The sequence below is a fragment of the Seriola dumerili genome, unplaced genomic scaffold, assembly GCF_002260705.1.
Source record: "Seriola dumerili isolate Sdu_G_001 unplaced genomic scaffold, Sdu_1.0 BDQW01000230.1, whole genome shotgun sequence".
Taxonomy (NCBI): domain Eukaryota; kingdom Metazoa; phylum Chordata; class Actinopteri; order Carangiformes; family Carangidae; genus Seriola; species Seriola dumerili.
The window spans coordinates 3,871,815-3,889,334 of NW_019174485.1; the positions used below are offsets into that span (position 1 = coordinate 3,871,815).

General features: G+C 39.8%; 1 protein-coding gene across 2 annotated transcripts; it reads right to left on the reverse strand.

The window, feature by feature from the left end:
- Positions 1-336: 336 nt before the first annotated feature.
- Positions 337-13,178, reverse strand: LOC111229278 (sodium/potassium/calcium exchanger 2-like). Of its 2 annotated transcripts, none has more exons than XM_022755544.1 (9): positions 12,224-13,178; positions 4,225-4,260; positions 3,755-3,866; positions 3,478-3,573; positions 2,541-2,620; positions 2,211-2,345; positions 1,686-1,775; positions 705-871; positions 337-586 (listed from the first exon to the last, which is right to left on the reverse strand). In XM_022755544.1, exons 1-9 carry the CDS (start codon positions 13,142-13,144, stop codon positions 337-339), a joined length of 1,887 nt encoding a protein of 628 aa, XP_022611265.1. In that variant the 5' UTR covers positions 13,145-13,178. The 2 variants fall into 2 exon arrangements, with proteins under 2 accessions (XP_022611265.1, XP_022611264.1); XM_022755543.1 differs by having other exon boundaries at positions 3,749-3,866.
- Positions 13,179-17,520: the final 4,342 nt, after the last annotated feature.

Below are 17,520 nucleotides of genomic sequence, written 5' to 3' on the forward strand. Positions count from 1 at the left end.
AGAGGAGTCTCTCCTATTGGGTGGCATAAGTCCATTAATGACGGACTGGCTTGTCTGCCACTGCTGGAAGGCTGTGTTGCACCAGTCTGCACCTGTAACAACCTGTGTATATTTGTGTGTTTGCTTCATTTGTGTGTGCAGCTTGACACTGAGTGTGTGGATGTATGTGTCTGTGTGTCTGTGTGTCTGCAGTCTTCTACTGTGTGCATGTGTGAGACAGATAAGAGTGTGTGTCCGTATGTGCATGTTTTTTCAATCCTATAGTAAATCATTATGCGTATGAGCACATTCATGTTTCATTTGAGCTTTCTGAGAATCAGTAGGAGCCGCTCTCTCTCAGACGGTGACAGGGCAGCTGATGACTTTGTCCTCCAGCATGACACTGACAATGAGGAACACGAAGTAGAGCAAGAACATGAGAAGGCCCAGGAACTTGCTCATTCTCCACTTGCAAGCCGCAATGGAGATGATGACGAAGAGGAGCATGAGGAAGAGGAGGACGATGGCGCAGAACAAGCCATTGCTGCTCACCTCGACCGGCTTGAAGTCATTGATGATGTTGAAGAGGAGCCAGGGGAATGGCAGACTGGAGGGAGCAGAGAGCACAGCAGAGAAGAGTCATATGGGTTTTCTCTTTGCTGGATTATGAGGGATAACACACAGCTATTACGAATGATATTTTCCTTGTTGTTTGCTGGACTCACCCCACAGTGATATCAAAGATGTTGGATCCCACAGAGCTGGACACGGCCATGTCACCAAGGCCTTTTCGTGCTACAATCACACTGGTGATGAGGTCAGGGATTGAAGTGCCAGCTGCTAATATGGTCAGACCCATGATCTCCTCTGTGATCCAGAAAGTTTCTCCAACCTGAAAGGAGGAATATGTGTCTTCATGTTGCAGCCACACAAACTTCATAAAGGCAGAAAAGCCACCATCTTACACGGCGCTCAGAACAATCTTGTTGTCTTGTTGCTGCTTTTGCTTCAGATTTGTTTTGATATATCCACCACTTTACAGCCATGGGTTGAAAGGTACAAACACCAACCATCACCGCTGAGTGTGGTCAGGTGTGGTGTGTTCTACTTGTGACCACACTTGACCACTGTGATGAGTGCTCTGACATAGCATAGTAGTATAGTACCTCTCTGTATCACAGCTGCACACTCTATGGGGAAGGCACATAGTCACCACTAGTTGGTGGCACAAGCAGCATTATTAGACTTAGAGTAGTTACTCTTCAATGGTGCAGTTTACATTTGATAGAGTCGCTGAGTGCACATAACAGTCATCCTGTGAATCATTTTGTGACAAGACTTTAAATATTTCCAGAAAAAAAGCAGGTGCATTACTCTGTGACCTTGCACATGCAGTATGACCTCCTGCTGCAGGCCTGTCTTTGCGTTTGCACTGTTAAAATAGAACATTACAGGTTGATCTGGCGGTGGATCAAGGCAGATTAGTCGGGATTAGCTTCCATGGTCACACATTCAACACCCTGACTGCTGCACTCTGATAAGAATAGAATAAAATAGAACAGAATAGAGAGCAGAGTATGTGCGTGTGAAAATGACAATGACAGAGATGTAAAGAAATATGACTTTGAAGGACAGATTTCACAGGCATCTTTGGAATTGTGTTTCATGAGTGTGCGTGCATGCGTGTGTGTGTGTGTGTTTTGTACCTGGTGAGCCCACCACACCATCAGGTAAGAGAAGAAAGCAATCCAACAAATGGCACCAATGAAAGTGATGGGGAAGAACCTTTTTGCGGTCTATAATGAATAAAAAAAAAAAAAAAAACACACACACACACTCAATAAATCAATAAAACAATCTCTGGCCTCGGCCTGGCTAAAAACCTGATATATCTGACTTATCACCTATAGGATGCTAAATATTTTTTACATATACAGTTATTCAAAACACTGATTAAGGAGGTTTTGCAGTAAAGAAACTAAATAAGAGAAATGTTGAATCTAAGTTTTCTCATTTGTTAGCATCAGTAATGATTGTGAAAACAGCAGTAAAACAAACCTTTTTTTAACATGTTGAGAAACACAAGCTTCTCTATTAATGTGAATATCTAATATCGTAAATTTATGGTGAAGAAGTGATCCATGAGCACTTTGTAAACGCATAGCATTTTTAATTTTCACTGTCTGGCGATGTGTTTTTTTGTGTGCGCGCGTGTGCGTGTGTGTTGGCACCTCTCTCCTGACGTCAGGTAGTGTGAGCCAAAGTGGAAAGACTATGGGCAGGATGATGAGGTAGGTGAGCCTCTTCCTGGTGGTGTCGGGCCAGGCCAAGCTCAGAGGCTGGTCTTCATCCTCCTCTTCATCACCCTGAGGAAGAGTTGATAAATTATATTGAACATATACATATAAATATATAGCCTTTTTTTTTTATTGTACAATGAAGTCAGGTGGTATGTTTGTTTATAGTGTTTTTGTGTTCTTTGTTGAGGATCTATGAAAATAGATGGTTTCAAAGAGCCTTGAATGTGAACTTGGAAGAACAAAGAAAGACAAAAGCCATACCTCGTCTCCTCCTATGACACCGTTCATGGGTGGCGTGACTTCCACTGCAACATTCGTACTGTTGGGGATGTTTTTATCAGCTTGAGGAAAGAAAAAGAGGAGAGAAAGGGAAAATGGGTATAAGGTAGTCTTTTATAATAGTGTTAAATTTGAAATAAAACTGGTGGTCTAACAACACTGAAAGTAAAAATGAAACTCAGTGAGATTTGCATTTCTTGAAGGTTGTGTAATATTATATGGAATTATATTAATGCCTCTTAAGAAAACTGATTAAATGACAGTTCAATTGCCAAATCAGTCAGTCAGTTGATAAATCAATTGACAAATGTCAGATATAACTCAGAAAATTCAAGAGAATTGGATGCATGTAAAAAAGGGAAGATACATTTACTAATAAAATGAATAAATAAAAATGTGTAATTTGATGATAAATTAATATCTTGTATCTGACTTCACAGAAACACCCCCTTTAGCAATCAGCTCACTTCTGATTGTAAACTAAACAAATGGTCTCATACTTCATTAAAGATATCACAAATGTGTATTTATGTGATCATGACATATATAATGAGATAAAAGTGGAAGGATTTAAGTAATAACTTCAGCCAACATTCACTACTTTTCACACTATAACATCTGGAGAATAACCAACCGCCGTATAGACATTTTAAAATAATCAGGACAACTGTAACATTAAAGGTGTAACTCCACCTTTGTTTCACAATTCTACATTAAATTAACTTGTCTATTGTCCATTCATTCATTTGTGATAAACACACTGTTGATTCATCTGTGCACTGTTTCAACCATTCACCTATCAATAGCCACAGTTCTTAAAGTGATTAACGATTTGCTAATTGATTTGAAACTTGATTTATCAGATTTTTGAGTGACACAAATGGGCTCCCATATAATACAATTCATCACTGTTACTCACCTATACCGTTGGAAGCATTGGCAGCATTGGCAGCATCTTCTTTACACTTCTGCTTGGCCATTTTGTGAAGGATTGACGCCTTCTCTTTGAAACGTCCTAAAACAGACACATACAGACATGTAATTCCCATGCTGTCATAAAGGTTAATTATATGTAGAGGAATATAATGATTACATAATTCATACTACTGCAAGATTTAAAAATGATATCTTGTTTCTGAGATCTTGTTGCATTTGAGTGCATTTGTGTGTTTCCTGTGTGTTTTTCATACCGATACCTTCATCACTCAGGGGGTCCAGTGTGTGGATCATGAGCTGGAAGATGCTGTTTCTCATGAGTGAGTTGTGTAGAGAAGCACAGCTGCCTTCTCTCTGCAGCCTGGGTTTTGCCTGTAAAAATGCAAACACAACATCTTCACATTATTCATCATTTTTATTCATTTATGAAACTCCGACAAGAAAAACAAGTTGGAGAAAAAAAAAACACCCCAATGAGCAGCTGCTCAAATTCAAACTGTCACATCTCTGTTTAATCGCAGTTTAAATCTCTGTGGTACATGCAGTACAACACCTTTTCTATCTCATGCATTCGGTATAATGTAAACATAGCCAGACACATAAAATGCTCTCTTACATAATGACCAGTACCAGACACTGCATAATAACTCTACATACACACACACACACACACACACACACACACACACACACACACACACACACACACACACACACAAAACAAACTTACCATCAGCTTGTTCTCATCATCTCCTGGAGCATTTACCTTCAAGGAAAAACACAGAGAAAGAAAACATAATATATATACAGTATAGGTTTCTTACATTACTGTATAAACGCAGGGCGTGGATACAGTAACACAAACGTGTGTGCTATATGCAATCCAACACATTAGGGCCTGCAATAACTGCAGCTGTTTTTTATAATGTTCTCTCTTTGTGTCATTTGACACGTTTATTCGACACCAGTTTTTGAGTGTTGCTGTTGGATTGGATTGCATCACTACATTGGCAGGGGTGGGATGGGACAAGTGAATTAATAAAGTTATGCAGCTACAATGCAGCTCAGTAAACTCCTACAGACCCAGAGGGCCTCAGAGCAGATCTGAAATGAAAATGTAAAATCACTTAGTGAAAACTTTAAACCAGGAGGAGAGAACAGGTAGAGTCTGAGTTAGATATGACATACAACACAGGTTTACAGGCATTTTTTATGTTTTCATATCTTTTTTTTTTTTAGACCAAGTATATTTTAACATATCAGTATGTTGACAGCACAATTGGTAAGGACAGGTATGAAAGATGACATGAGCCTTGTTCAACCCACAATATGACAATAAAAAGTGTAGAAAACATCTTTATCAATTTTTTGTCTTTTTAACAAAAAAGACCAATTTATTTTAGTGCCAAAGCATCCACTGAAGAAGAAAAGCACACACATTCCTCCACCTCACAGTTGGAGGGAGCGAACCAGAGCCAGAGGTTTATGGGTCCTGTTCCAACATGAAAACTAGGATCCTACACACAGAGGAGGACTCACACTAATCTCAACCCCAGCCATTTCTTCAGAGGACATATACAGCACAGTGGTGTCACCACATAGAGAAACACATACAAACACGCACAGTCCACCGCCTGAAACAGACAGAGACTGTGGTGTGGGTTTGTGAAAAATACAGAAGTGGTGATGTCAGCAGGGGGGGTGGTTTAGTGTGGGAGTCAGGGATTTGGAGATGTTCAAGAAAACAGATGGGAATAAAGTTTCATGGGTAGATATTGGGTAGATATTGTGTCTTTTTCCTTAAACAGGCCTAAATGTAACACGGAGTAATGTTATTTTATTCTTGTTTGCACAGAGAAAACCAAAGACCAAAGACCAAAATTATCATGAATTGATTGAGGAGGTTTGGACAAACGATCACAGTTACGTTATGGGAGTTTTTTTTACCTCCGCCAAGGAGGTTACGTTTTCACCCATTTGTTTATTCATCAGCAGGATTATGCAACAAGTACTGAACTGATTCGCACTAAACTTGGTGGAGGGATGGGGCCTGGAGCAGATCTGGATCATTTACTATGAATTTGAATTTTCTTTCTCTGAAGTCTGGTTTATGTTGTTTGACATTGGCCTTTGTGGAGGTCTGTGCTCTCTGAGTGCCCTTCTAGTTATGTAAATGTTTATGTATATATATATATATATATATATATAAAAATTATAATATATGTATGTATGTATATATATATATGTGTGTGTGTGTGTGTGTGTGTGTGTGTGTGTGTGTGTTGAGTGTATGGAGAAGTTTGCTCCAAACAAGAGAGAAAGACCCACAGAATTGGTTAAAGGTAGCAGATTATAGTATATGCAAATTAGAAATTAGAAAAGTTTGAAACTTCATGTTAATTTTAAAATGACTGATCAGTATTTTAATAAACAAACTTGAGGTATTTTTATATTTAACTAACTTTCAATACTGTATATAATCTAAAACTGAAGGTCTTTACATGAAAGGTGACATAATTTTAAACCTTAGTACTGAGCTGCATTAGCACTATTTTGTCTGTTCGCTTGCGTGACTTGTCATTTTCCTTAAATAGGCCTAAACGTAATACAGAGATAGCTTACACAAAGAATTGTAGCACGCAGCTGAGCTAACTCTTCCTTCTCTTTTTGTACGCTTCCTAATTCATATTATAGATATATCCGACAAACTCAGTGGGGAAACTTGAAAAGCAAACACAGACAGCCACAAACACCAGGGAGAGAGGTGGAGGGTTTTGTTGTTGACACGTTTTCATGATGGAGGCCTCAGAGTTTGAGCAGATAATCCCTTTAGCGTGCAACTGACAAGACACCTGCTGCTGTTATGGCAGCTGAAGCAAGGCTAAAGCCAGGGGTTTCTTTTTGTTTTCAACGTGCTGGCATTCCTATTGACTTGTTTCATGTTTGTTCAGTCCAGATTTGTTTGAGGAGGTGTTTATAGCTTCAGCTGCATGAAGATCCTCTGGCTGCAGACTAGGTGATGTTTGTGGATTTAGCTCTAAGTTTATATTAGACTCTACTTAGACTCATCAAACGGATATAATTTCAGAAATGTCTTTTCTCCGGAGTTGTACAGTTTTATACACAATATGTTATAATTTTTATGAAGAAAAATAATATGTTAAAGATGTAAAGGAGGAAAAAGGAGCAGTGGACACCTGTCTGTACTGACCATGTGATTGCTGAGCAGCGCAGCTTCTGCCCTAATAGCTGAGGCCAGCTTGGCATTAGCTCATGTCGTCTAATGCTCACATGGCTCCTGAGAGCTGCTCGGTGACAAAAGACATGTAGAATCTGCTGGAACTGAAACCGGCTTTTAATAATTGTCCTTTGTGTGAAAACCCAGTTTAGGTGATTTTCATGCATTACCTTCCACAGTCTGAGAAACACCTTTCACCATCCTCCAAAACCTTTTGTTTGTCATTCCAGCAGGTGGCAGAAACAGATTCAAAACTACATCTAATTAATCTGTAACTGCTGAAGTAGTAAGTAAGACAAATGTTACAGAATAAGATAATCCAGAGTGACATTTACTCTTACAAAACAAGAAATAACATTATTTTAAGTTACACTTTTAAGGCAATTTACAGCAATTTCTATTTTGATAGATACAATAACATCTACAGATTGGATAATCTACAGTATAGATATATGACCTAAAAGACAAATGTGTTTACAAAGTCTATCTATTATGAAGCCACGTGATGTCGTTCATCTCTTGTTATTTTCTGAGTTCAAAGTGTAATGCATTTACCAGGTTTTATAGTGAATTGATACACTTGGCTCCACTTTGGCTAATGATGTACATCTATTTCACTGACTGATAATGTAAGACAGTTTAAAAAGATGTTTCCCTCTTGTATATGTGTAAATCTATACATATTTAATATTGTCATATTGAGTGTTCAGGAGTTCCTCTATGTCACAGTAGCGTACCTACTAGACATCTCCGTGTTTAACAACTGTTGATTAGAAAACATATTTTTTTAATTTTGGGCTAAAGATGACATTCATACAAAATATAATTAACAATACTTCAGCATCAAAATCTACCTTGGGGAGTAAAACGAGTCATCAAAATCAGCTCATGACTAATTCATGTTATAACAGTGAGTTGTTCGAGATTTGAAGATGATCTGCTTAGAGAAAGAAGAAAGCTTCACTAAACGATTTCTGCACTCTGGGCTGAGCTGCTGTTCCAGTTCAGTTGTCTCATCCCTGGTCCAGACAAGAAGCCAAAGACACTGGACGAATGCCAGGATGTACAGTGGTGACCTGGAGCCAATAGATCTACACCAAACTTTCCCTTCATCACTCTTATCATCATCGCTGTCATCAGTGAGGCACAATCAGTTCACCATTACAAAAATTCAAACATCCACGTTTACTTTCCCTCCGCTTTGTTCTCTCTCTCTCTCTCTCTCTCTCTCTCCTCTGTCCACCTGACTGTCCGAGCTGGTGGACTTAGCCAGGATTAATCAGCAGAGATCATCACTTTTAGACTGGTAATTTTCAAGTCCGTGTGTGAAGCAACTTTCACAGGTCACCATGCTGTCAAACATTTGTCTTTCACAATCATCACACTCATCTGTCTGTAAACAGTTGCTCATTATAACCCAAAGTTCCCCTGCAGTCAGTAAGGATTCATCAACAATTATCAACATCAACAATTCTGGCGATTAAAGGACAACATTTAAAGTTGAGGGTAAAACAAAAAAAAAAACTGCTTCCTTCACAGATTGCCACTGTCGCAAAATCAAGAAGTCGACAAACAGCTGCAAGTGTAAAATCAGTGAGTTAAGCTTTGTGCTGACCCCAGAACAGAACTGTAGGCTACCATAAGAAGAAAAGAATCAGATTTTTTTTTCATTTCAGTTGCATTTTGTTGGATAAATAAAAGTCAACATATATCTGCATTCTGGATCACGACTATTAAAAATCCTCAGAATTATTATTAGCAAACAAATAAGCTGAATTTTCTATACAGATACACTAATGCAGAGACCTCTTCTGTTTGATCCCACTACTACTCTGCTTGCATTGTGATCCTTTCTTCACAGGAATTTATGATTGCAAGAAGAATTTGACCATTTTGTTAGCGCTCTGCAGAGGAGCAGAATGACAGTATGCTGGGCTGCATGTTTGCTGTCGTCACTGCAGGTAAGCAGTTGATAAGGGGATCAGAGAGGATTGGCGTCTTTAGGGCCATCAGCAAGCAAATCAGAAGATCGTCTCTCCCCCTTCCCTGAACAGACACAGTGTGCAACATATATAGGCTACTAAGCAAAACTGCCTGAAACAGCCGAAATTATGCACAAAACTAAAAACCACACCACACTATGAGAATGGCTGCAGGCTGACAAAAGAATATTCAGTCTTTTCTCTCAGTGATCTGCTGATTCCTGCTCCCCCAAGGAGCATCAGACTATTATTAGCGGCGCTAATGGGATAGGAGAGTATTAACCTGGGGGATTATTTAGCAGCTATAGACACATGAGGGCAAGGTAGTTGGACATCAAGTGCCGGACGACAGAAAGAGAGAAAAGCTGTTCTTGGGTTGAGATGAGGCAGCCTGAAGAACAGCTGATTCCCAGAAGGGCACAAGTGTCAAACAGAGCTTCTGCAACAACACTGATACTAATAGAGGGTGATCAGTGCACAAATGTGTTCAGCTCTCAGGTTTAGGAGAAATACAAAGAATATGGCATTTACAAATCAAATATCTGATGATACACTTGGAGCCTCAGAAAAATAAATCGTATTGTTATTGTCTGTAACTGACTCTTAAATACAGGCTTCATCTGCATGAAGAAAATAAAAGAAACTGGAAAGTACTGAATCAGCTGTTACCAATCTACAGTTAGGAAAAAAAATGGAGAAGAGAAGGGAGACACAGGCAAGACAAGATTAATTTTTATATATATAAGAAGATTAATTTTTATATATAAGTAACTGTAATTCAGAAGCAAATAATTCATAGCTGTGTAAAACTTCTAAATAAAATTAAGTCATGCTTCTCGAGAAGCATTTTTTTCTTGCTTACCTAAGCAGTTAAAGGGAAAAGCTTTAAAGCAGATATGACCATATTGGAGGCTGATGATCATGAGCTCATCAATTGCCTAAAACATCTACTGGCCTGAAATATGTATATATATATATATATATATGACCATGTATATGTATATGACCATGGAAATAGTTGCATCATTCTCTAAGTGTTTTCAGCCACTATTGTATCTTAACAGTTTGTTTGGTTTACATTTTTAGAGGAAGACCTCAATTTATAGGCCTATAATGATAAAAATGTGAATAATCTGTAATTAATATTCCTGGAAAAAAAACAAAAGCAGCACTGCACTGTATACGCCCCTGAAGAACTGGTGATGGGTGATGCTGGTCTAAGCTACGGGCAAGCTGCTCTAAGATCAGCCTACAGTAGTTTTAGCATTTGTCACCTGGGCGCCGTATGAGATTACAACATCAGAGAGCAACAGATCTGACTCCAACTGCACACACAGACAGAACATACAACAGACGGAGAGACAAACGTGAAAAACCAATAACAATAATAAGCTTATTTGTGTGTATGTGTGTTGAACCTTTTGCATCACATCATCAGCTCTCAGCTCAATTTAGAAATCCAGCATCAAGCTAATCTCAAAATTATACTTTCCCATCGTCTTCCTCCGGTGAAGTGATTGGCTTCGTGATTGTGAAGTGACCAGTATTGTAAGTGTGTTACCACTGGGTCAAAATGGGTCATTATGAGTCACACTGTGAAGTATAAACAGTAACATTACACTTCCAGAGTGAAAAAATTAAGGTTGTTTTTAATTCTCAAAAGTCAAAATAGTTTCATATGTCTCATGCTTTCCGAAACCCAGAGGTTTATATAATCTGTGTGTAATCCGTGTTAGGACGAATAACCACAGATGTTCTGAAATGATCTTTAGTGTGACTGAGTTGAAAAAGAGGACAAACAACACTCAGCGCTACAGGCTTTCCCTCCAGAGTCAGAAGACCCTGCCCACTTTACCCAGTGTCATAGCCAATACGAGGGGAGCTGTAGGAGGGAGCGTGCTGATGGGGTTGGAGAGATGCTACATGGATTTTCTTTTTGACTAATTTCACAATGCCTTTGCTTCTTTCTTTGCTTTTAGTTTTCCACTGATTTTATCACACAGGATGTCATCTCAGACATCCATCTGAAATTCATCCATCTACACTATATGTAGGTTTCAGGATTACCAACACAACATCAGAATTCACCATGGCAAGAGAACAATTACAGTGTCTAAATAATAATGTAATTCATATACATATATATCTAACCAGTGTTATTGTAACGTGGAAAACTGACTGATTTGCTCCCAGCATGGGATTAAAAAAAACTGTAAAAAAGAAAAGCACTAATATTATCTTTGAGGATCTCAGAATAGGAAGATGAAGTTTGTGACAAATAATTAAATAATTATCATGTTGGACGAATAAATGGGTAACTGAATTTTGACTCAAAGTTGGATGTAATAGTAATTTTACGTTTGTGTACTTTGAACTGAAAACATATTTGTCCTCCAATAGCGCTGACACAGCTCTTTGGAAAATGACCAGTGATCTCTAAAGATACATGTGATACATGTGACCATATACAAACACGTGCGTTGTGTTAATTTAGATACTCTAATGGGTAATAAACATGTCAAAAGTATTCACACACAAATTGTCTTTGTATTTGAATTCCTTTGAAATGGGGGCTTTTTACTAACCAGCTCCGTTACATCAGTCCTATTCTGAGAACCTTTCCGGACTCTGGTCTGGACTCGGTTCCTAAACTTAGTGACTGAAGATGAGGCCTGTTCCTAGACTTAGTCAGCATGAAGGCACTGCGGTCTGGCTCTGCATCTGGCACTGTGTGAGCTGCACAGGTGGCAGGTTAAGACAAATCTTTATATCCTTCCAGAGGGGAATTCAAGAGGACTTGGCTGCCTGACAGAGTGCTGTCTGTTCAGCAACCTCTGTTTTAACACCTTCTGTGCCTCAATATAACACCCTTGCAGATTCCCAGAACAGGAGCACTACTATACTCAGGATCAGTAGTCATGAGCCTTTTTTTATCTGTGATCCTATTCACTGTAAAAACCAAATGCTTTTTCTCAGATCAATTATCACGAGATGCCCAGATTTCAGCCAAGAAACTCAGACAGTTTCATTCCGAGAAATACTTATCACCTCATCCACATCAGAAACCCATGTTAATAATGTTCTCTTAAAGAAAGAAAGGGAACTGCGTCTTTCATACTTTGATCTTAGTTGGATGCTTTCAACTTTTAAGACCTTTTCACTTCATTATCCCTGCTCTCCGACATGTACCTTTAAGACTTAGAAAGCTCTTGATGGTTGTTTCTGATGGGGATGCTCTTTCAGTGGTTGGAGGGGTCAGTCGGTGAAAGAGAGCATTGGGGTAAATGTATGGATGGATGAATGTAAGCTTCAGCTGTTCACACCCAAGATGGGGTGAAAGATGACTGCTGTTCAGCAGAAAGTGGCAGCAGTAGGATGGGTACTTCAAAAGAATAGGGGTTAAGGGAAGATGGATGGATGGATAGATAGATGGATGGATGGATAGATGGATGGATGGATGGATAGATGGATGGATGGATGAATGGATGAATGGATGAAATTGGGCTCACCTTTGGTGCAGTCTCCAGCTCGTCCACCTGGTTGCTGCCCAGCGTGCTCTTGATGAGAAGTTCTACTTTGGCATTGAACTTCATGAATGTCACATAGCAGGTGTAGCACATCAGCAGGCTGATACTTTCCCCCACTGTGATTTGATTATCCAGAAAGAAGTAGATGAGCATGAGCAAGCCAATGATATAGAACGAGACGTCTCTGAACAGAGGCCACCAGGTGAGGTTCAACACCTCTTTGGAGAACAGGGCGCACATCCCGATCACAAAAAGGATGTTGAATACTGCTGAGCCTACGATGGTACCGATACCGACATTACTGTGAGAGACGAAGACTCCTATGACAGAGGTGAAGAGCTCAGGGGCTGAGCCACCTGCTGCCATGAAGGTGGCTCCTGCTACATCATCAGAGATCTCCAGCTTCTCTGTGATGACAGTGAGTGCTGGGACAAAGAATTCATCGCAGACGATGGCTAAGGCTATGAACATGTACAACATGCCAAACATATGAAACACCACAAAGCCCTGACGTCTCTCCTCCACACTGAAGTAGTCCGTTGGGTAGTCCCCGTGATTCATCTCTTCATCAGATGATCGCATGGCCACCGGTGTGTCCTTTGTCGCAGCTGAGAGGTTGTGGTACTGCAGAAGAGTTCTTTGGGGCACTGCCGCCTCTGCTGAGCCCTCGACGGCCGATTCCAGCTCGGTGGCCACCGTTGTGGCCAGCGACAAGGCACTCCATGAACAGACAGTGGAGACCACCACCAGGCTGATGATGAAGCCCATAATCCGTCCAGGCCGCAGCTTTCTCTTGAAGCCCTGGTAGTGATACCTGGTGCAGCGGTTGTGAGGGCCCAGAAGAGGAGCAGAGCTGGAGGGAGCCATCATGTCTCGACTTCTTATGGGTAGCATGAAATCCATGGTGGTTGGCGCAGGTTGTCAGGCAGAGTGGAAAAGTCTGGAATCCCCCCCAAAGCTTGGTTGGTGGTGCTGGTGGCGATGAGGGCGGGGGTTTGAGAGGCCGCGCCGGTTCACCGATTTGTTTGCATGTTGCTCCCCGGTCTAAACACAATGGAAGCCCTGCAGTCTGATTCCTGGATCTAGCCCATTCAAAGGCTTCCTCATATTACTCACTAGATGACAGAGAAAAAAGTAATACAAGTTTTAATGGATGCATAATATTAGAAGAGAATACATAAAAGTAAGATTCTTATGTGAGTGTGTTGCTTCTTTTTAACTTTTTTCACTCTCAATATCCATCCACTTACTATATACTTGTCTTGTTAGCAGTAGTGGACAGAAACCAAGTACATTTACTCAACTTAAGGACACATTTAAGACACTTTTATTTAAATATTTTCATTTTCTGCCACTGTGTACCTCTACACTGCTACATCTCAGGTGAAAATATTTAACTTTTTACACCACATTTATCTAACTACTGCTGCTAGCTGCCTCACAGATGAAGATTTGGTGAACTGTTATTGATAGACAGTTTTTCAAATAAACTCCTTCTCAACTTGCCACAACATTGTTGCTTACATGTTCATGCATCAGTGATACTAACCCAGTGATATATTGTCTATATTATTGTAAGAGAGCTGACATTAGGTTCAAGGTTCAGATGAATAATAATTGCTGGGCAGGATATTCTATATAAACAGACCAAGCTGATGATAGATCAGTGTTGTATCTGCACCTACAGTCAGTGTTTATGTGATAATGCCACAACTCATGTTTACAAAAGTATCACATTTTAAAGTTTTGTGTGTTTTTTTTTTTAATCTGAAATCCATGACTCTGGAATTACAGTATGTACTAACTAAATTGCTAATAGTAGTTGATAGTAGCAGTATTAATAGCACCAATTCTGCTTAAGTGCTGTGGCCTCTTTGACATTGTGCTGAGAACCTGCAGTGAGAGTTCTCCTTTAAGTGAAGCTTGGACATTAGTGAAAGCTCATTAGGAAGCAATTTAATCCCTGAGAAGATATACTTAGATTAGCCTCAGGCCCTGCACACCGATGCCACTGCACAAAGTCAAAAAATTGAAACCAAAAAATGAACTGAACAACAATTTAGAACTTAATTTTCACATCAGCTACTCAATCATGACACATCCAGACAGGAACAAGCTGCAATGTGGAAACATACTCTTACAAGTCCTAAACGCTGAACAGTCCTAAACTGCTATCAAACACCAATGTCAGTTATTATAAAACATTTATTGTAGGATTTCAGATCCAGCTGTGCTGTAACAGCAGCTCTTCAAGAAACACCCTGGACTCTATGTGGACATTGGAGCAAAGACAAACTACACCTACATACAAAAAGCACACAAACATCATTTTTGTTCTCATACCACTCTCAGATATTTCCCATTCAGCCAGAAGGACTCCAGCAGGTAGGCACGTCCAGAGTCTCTGAGTGAATATTCCAGTAAATTGAATCCCAAAGGACGAAAGATGCAGAGGGCTCAGTGTTCAGTCTGAAGGTCCCAACAGTAAATCCTCAGTGAGATTTTCCTCCCACAGCAGAGGTGGAGCTCAAAGACATCAGCTCCAGAGCTGAGGACCTCCCTCCCTTCGTGTGTTCCTCCCCCCTTTGACACTGCCTCCCTCCTGTTACCTTTCTCCACCTTCCTTGTCCTCTCTCTCTCTCCATGTCACTGCCCAAGAATGAGGATCAGTGCTGTCTGTCATTGCCTCTCCTCCAGCTCCCGTTCCCACCTTCCCCTAGTGTCGTGTATCATTTCTTTCTGTTGGGTTTTACACAAGCTTACAGCTTGATGGGGCTGACGCCTAAGTGCCCTCAGATCATGGTACTGTGCATAAAGCCTTTGAAAACTATCCCAATTGCTCTGTGCAAATGAACTGGAGCAAAGTTCAGAGGAGTTGCTGCATGATATCTGTATGTATTAGAGTTGTATAACTTTACTCACTTAAACTTAACTTAAACTTACTTAGGTTAAATGAGGATGTCAAATAGAGAGGAAGAGGCACAAAAGATATTTTTAAATGAAACTTTACTCTAGCACATCTTCATTCTGGCATATTATTTAGATAACAGTTATTGATACCTTTGCAGAGATTTTTGTATTCATATTCCTGGTTATTATGAATGCGTAGTTTTTTTGATATGGTGGTTTTACATAATTAAAAACAGGCAGAGAAAATATAGTCCAATAAAGTAGACAGGTACAGTTCTTGGATAAATAAATAAATTTCAAGTATGATAACAACAAAACCCCTTCCCATGCCCTCTCCCAGAAAAGAAAAATATATAAATAAATAAGCAAAATAAAGTTAGGGCAACATTCTCAGTAACATTTCAACATCTCCACTGCTAGCTTCAAGAAAGGTACGTGGGTATGTGATGGAGATAGATCTATTGTTTGTCTATTGTTGTTATGCTGTTGCACCAGCTTCCATATGCGAAGGAATGTTTGAGGATCGACAGGCAGTTCATACTTCAGCCTCTCTACATGCAGGACAACCATCAGCTTCAGGCCTCAAATTGAGGAGGTGAGTCTGATCTCCACTATTTCAGAATGTCTTGTCAATTACCAGGCAATACACCAGGACTGTGCGGATGTTATGGTCTAGCTAAAGTTATGGAGTTTTGGACAAGTCCAGAACCGCAATTTTGCACCTATTGCCTATGAATGTGTGAGAAAGTTTTTCTTCAGTATATTTCACCCCTTCTTTCCCGTTTTTGTTTGCACTCAACATTTAAGTCATAAACAGCCACTCGGTGGACATGATGCCACCATGCCCTCTGTCTTTCATTTCCCACATGTCTGTAATTGGCTTTGGGAGCAACACCTGCTCTTAAGAGACAATCCTGTATCCTGCATTTATAGCACAACAATAAAGCCTACTGAGACATGCTAATATGGACTAACACACAGACAGGCCCTCCTCCACATTTTACCAAAAGGAATCAAATTAATAATGTACAAAAATAAACAAAAATGATTGAAATGCGTGTGTGTGTGTGTGTGTGTGTGTACTTGTAAATGCTACATTGTGACGACCAAAAAAATGTATTTTCCTAACAGAGTGAGGACATTTTGGGAACGAGAGGACATTCTCACTTTCTGACAGAACTTCAAAAGGCTTTTTGATGGTTAAGTATTGGTTTTATGTTTAGGGTTAGAATTCAGTTTTGGTTCAGCTTGATGGTATGGGTTGGGGTTAGGCATTCATTTGTAATGGTTAAGGCTAGGGTAAGGGGCTAGGGAATGCATTATGTCACCGAGTGTCCTTACAAAGAAAGAAGTAGGGTTATATGTGTGTGCATTTGCGCAAGCTAAGGTCAGGTCAGGCTTTACACGTGAGAACTGTAAGCTTCAATAGCCACCTGGAAGTGAGTTCAAATGATGTGACCTATTCTGTTAAGTAGCGTGTCCCTAACACAGCTCCACCTCTACCTCTGCCTACAAGTGCACTACCTGTGTGTGTGTGTGTATGAGAGAGAGAGAGAGAGAGAGAGAGAGAGACAGAGAGAGAGGTGAAGAATGGGTTCCCTAAGAATATGTCATTAATAATTATTAATTAAAAAAAAAAAATGACTCAGTACCAGAAAACTGTAAGATTTTGGCAGTCTGTTGTCAGAATTATGTTTTTTTTTAAAAAAAGCATTACTCCATTTCACTTCCTTCATAAACAACATATTCCTTACTGGGAATAAATCCAACCAGACCTGCCTATTGTTTCTCACCTCCAACTGCTCTTATCCAATTAAACAGGCGCATAGCCTTAATGGAGTGGACCGCTAACTTTCCCTCACAAGCAAAATGTTTCTCTTAATGGATTACAGTTGGTCTCACCCTGCCATGAGCACTTAAAAGATTAAATAGCCTCAAGAAACAGGGGTGTGTGTTTTGCTAAACTCTTGCTCAGAGGATATTGAAGTTAAATGAAAAAAGGAAAATACAAACTGTGCTAAAATGGCTGAAAGGTGTTGTGTTCTCTCTATATTTAGTCTATACATACATACACACTGATCAGCCACAATATTAAAACCTGTAACAGATTAGTGTACTTCTACAATGTAGAATAACAAGCCAATGACACGGCCTGAGGTGACACTTGGTTTGCTGCAGAGGTTGTTTGACTTCAGTAAGAATTCTTTATTTGGGCCATAGCTTCTATATTAAGGGCTGTGTAAAGTTCTGAAAAGACTAAACTTGTTACATAACCAACCAAGATAACCTTACCCTCCTTCTAGGTAGGCTGAGGTACATCGTCTGCAGAACTTGAAATACAACTAAGTCTCTTGGCATGCAGAAGAAAC

Bases quoted from the DNA above. Each gene is read 5' to 3' on its own strand.
- LOC111229278 (XM_022755543.1), bottom strand. From the start codon at position 13,144: ATGGATTTCATGCTACCCATAAGAAGTCGAGACATGATGGCTCCCTCC. The intron at 3,867-4,224 runs GTAAGTTTGTTT...GCATTTTTACAG, and splicing joins ATGATGAGAACAAGCTGATG to GCAAAACCCAGGCTGCAGAG. The intron at 587-704 runs GTGAGTCCAGCA...TGCTCCCTCCAG, and splicing joins ATCTTTGATATCACTGTGGG to TCTGCCATTCCCCTGGCTCC.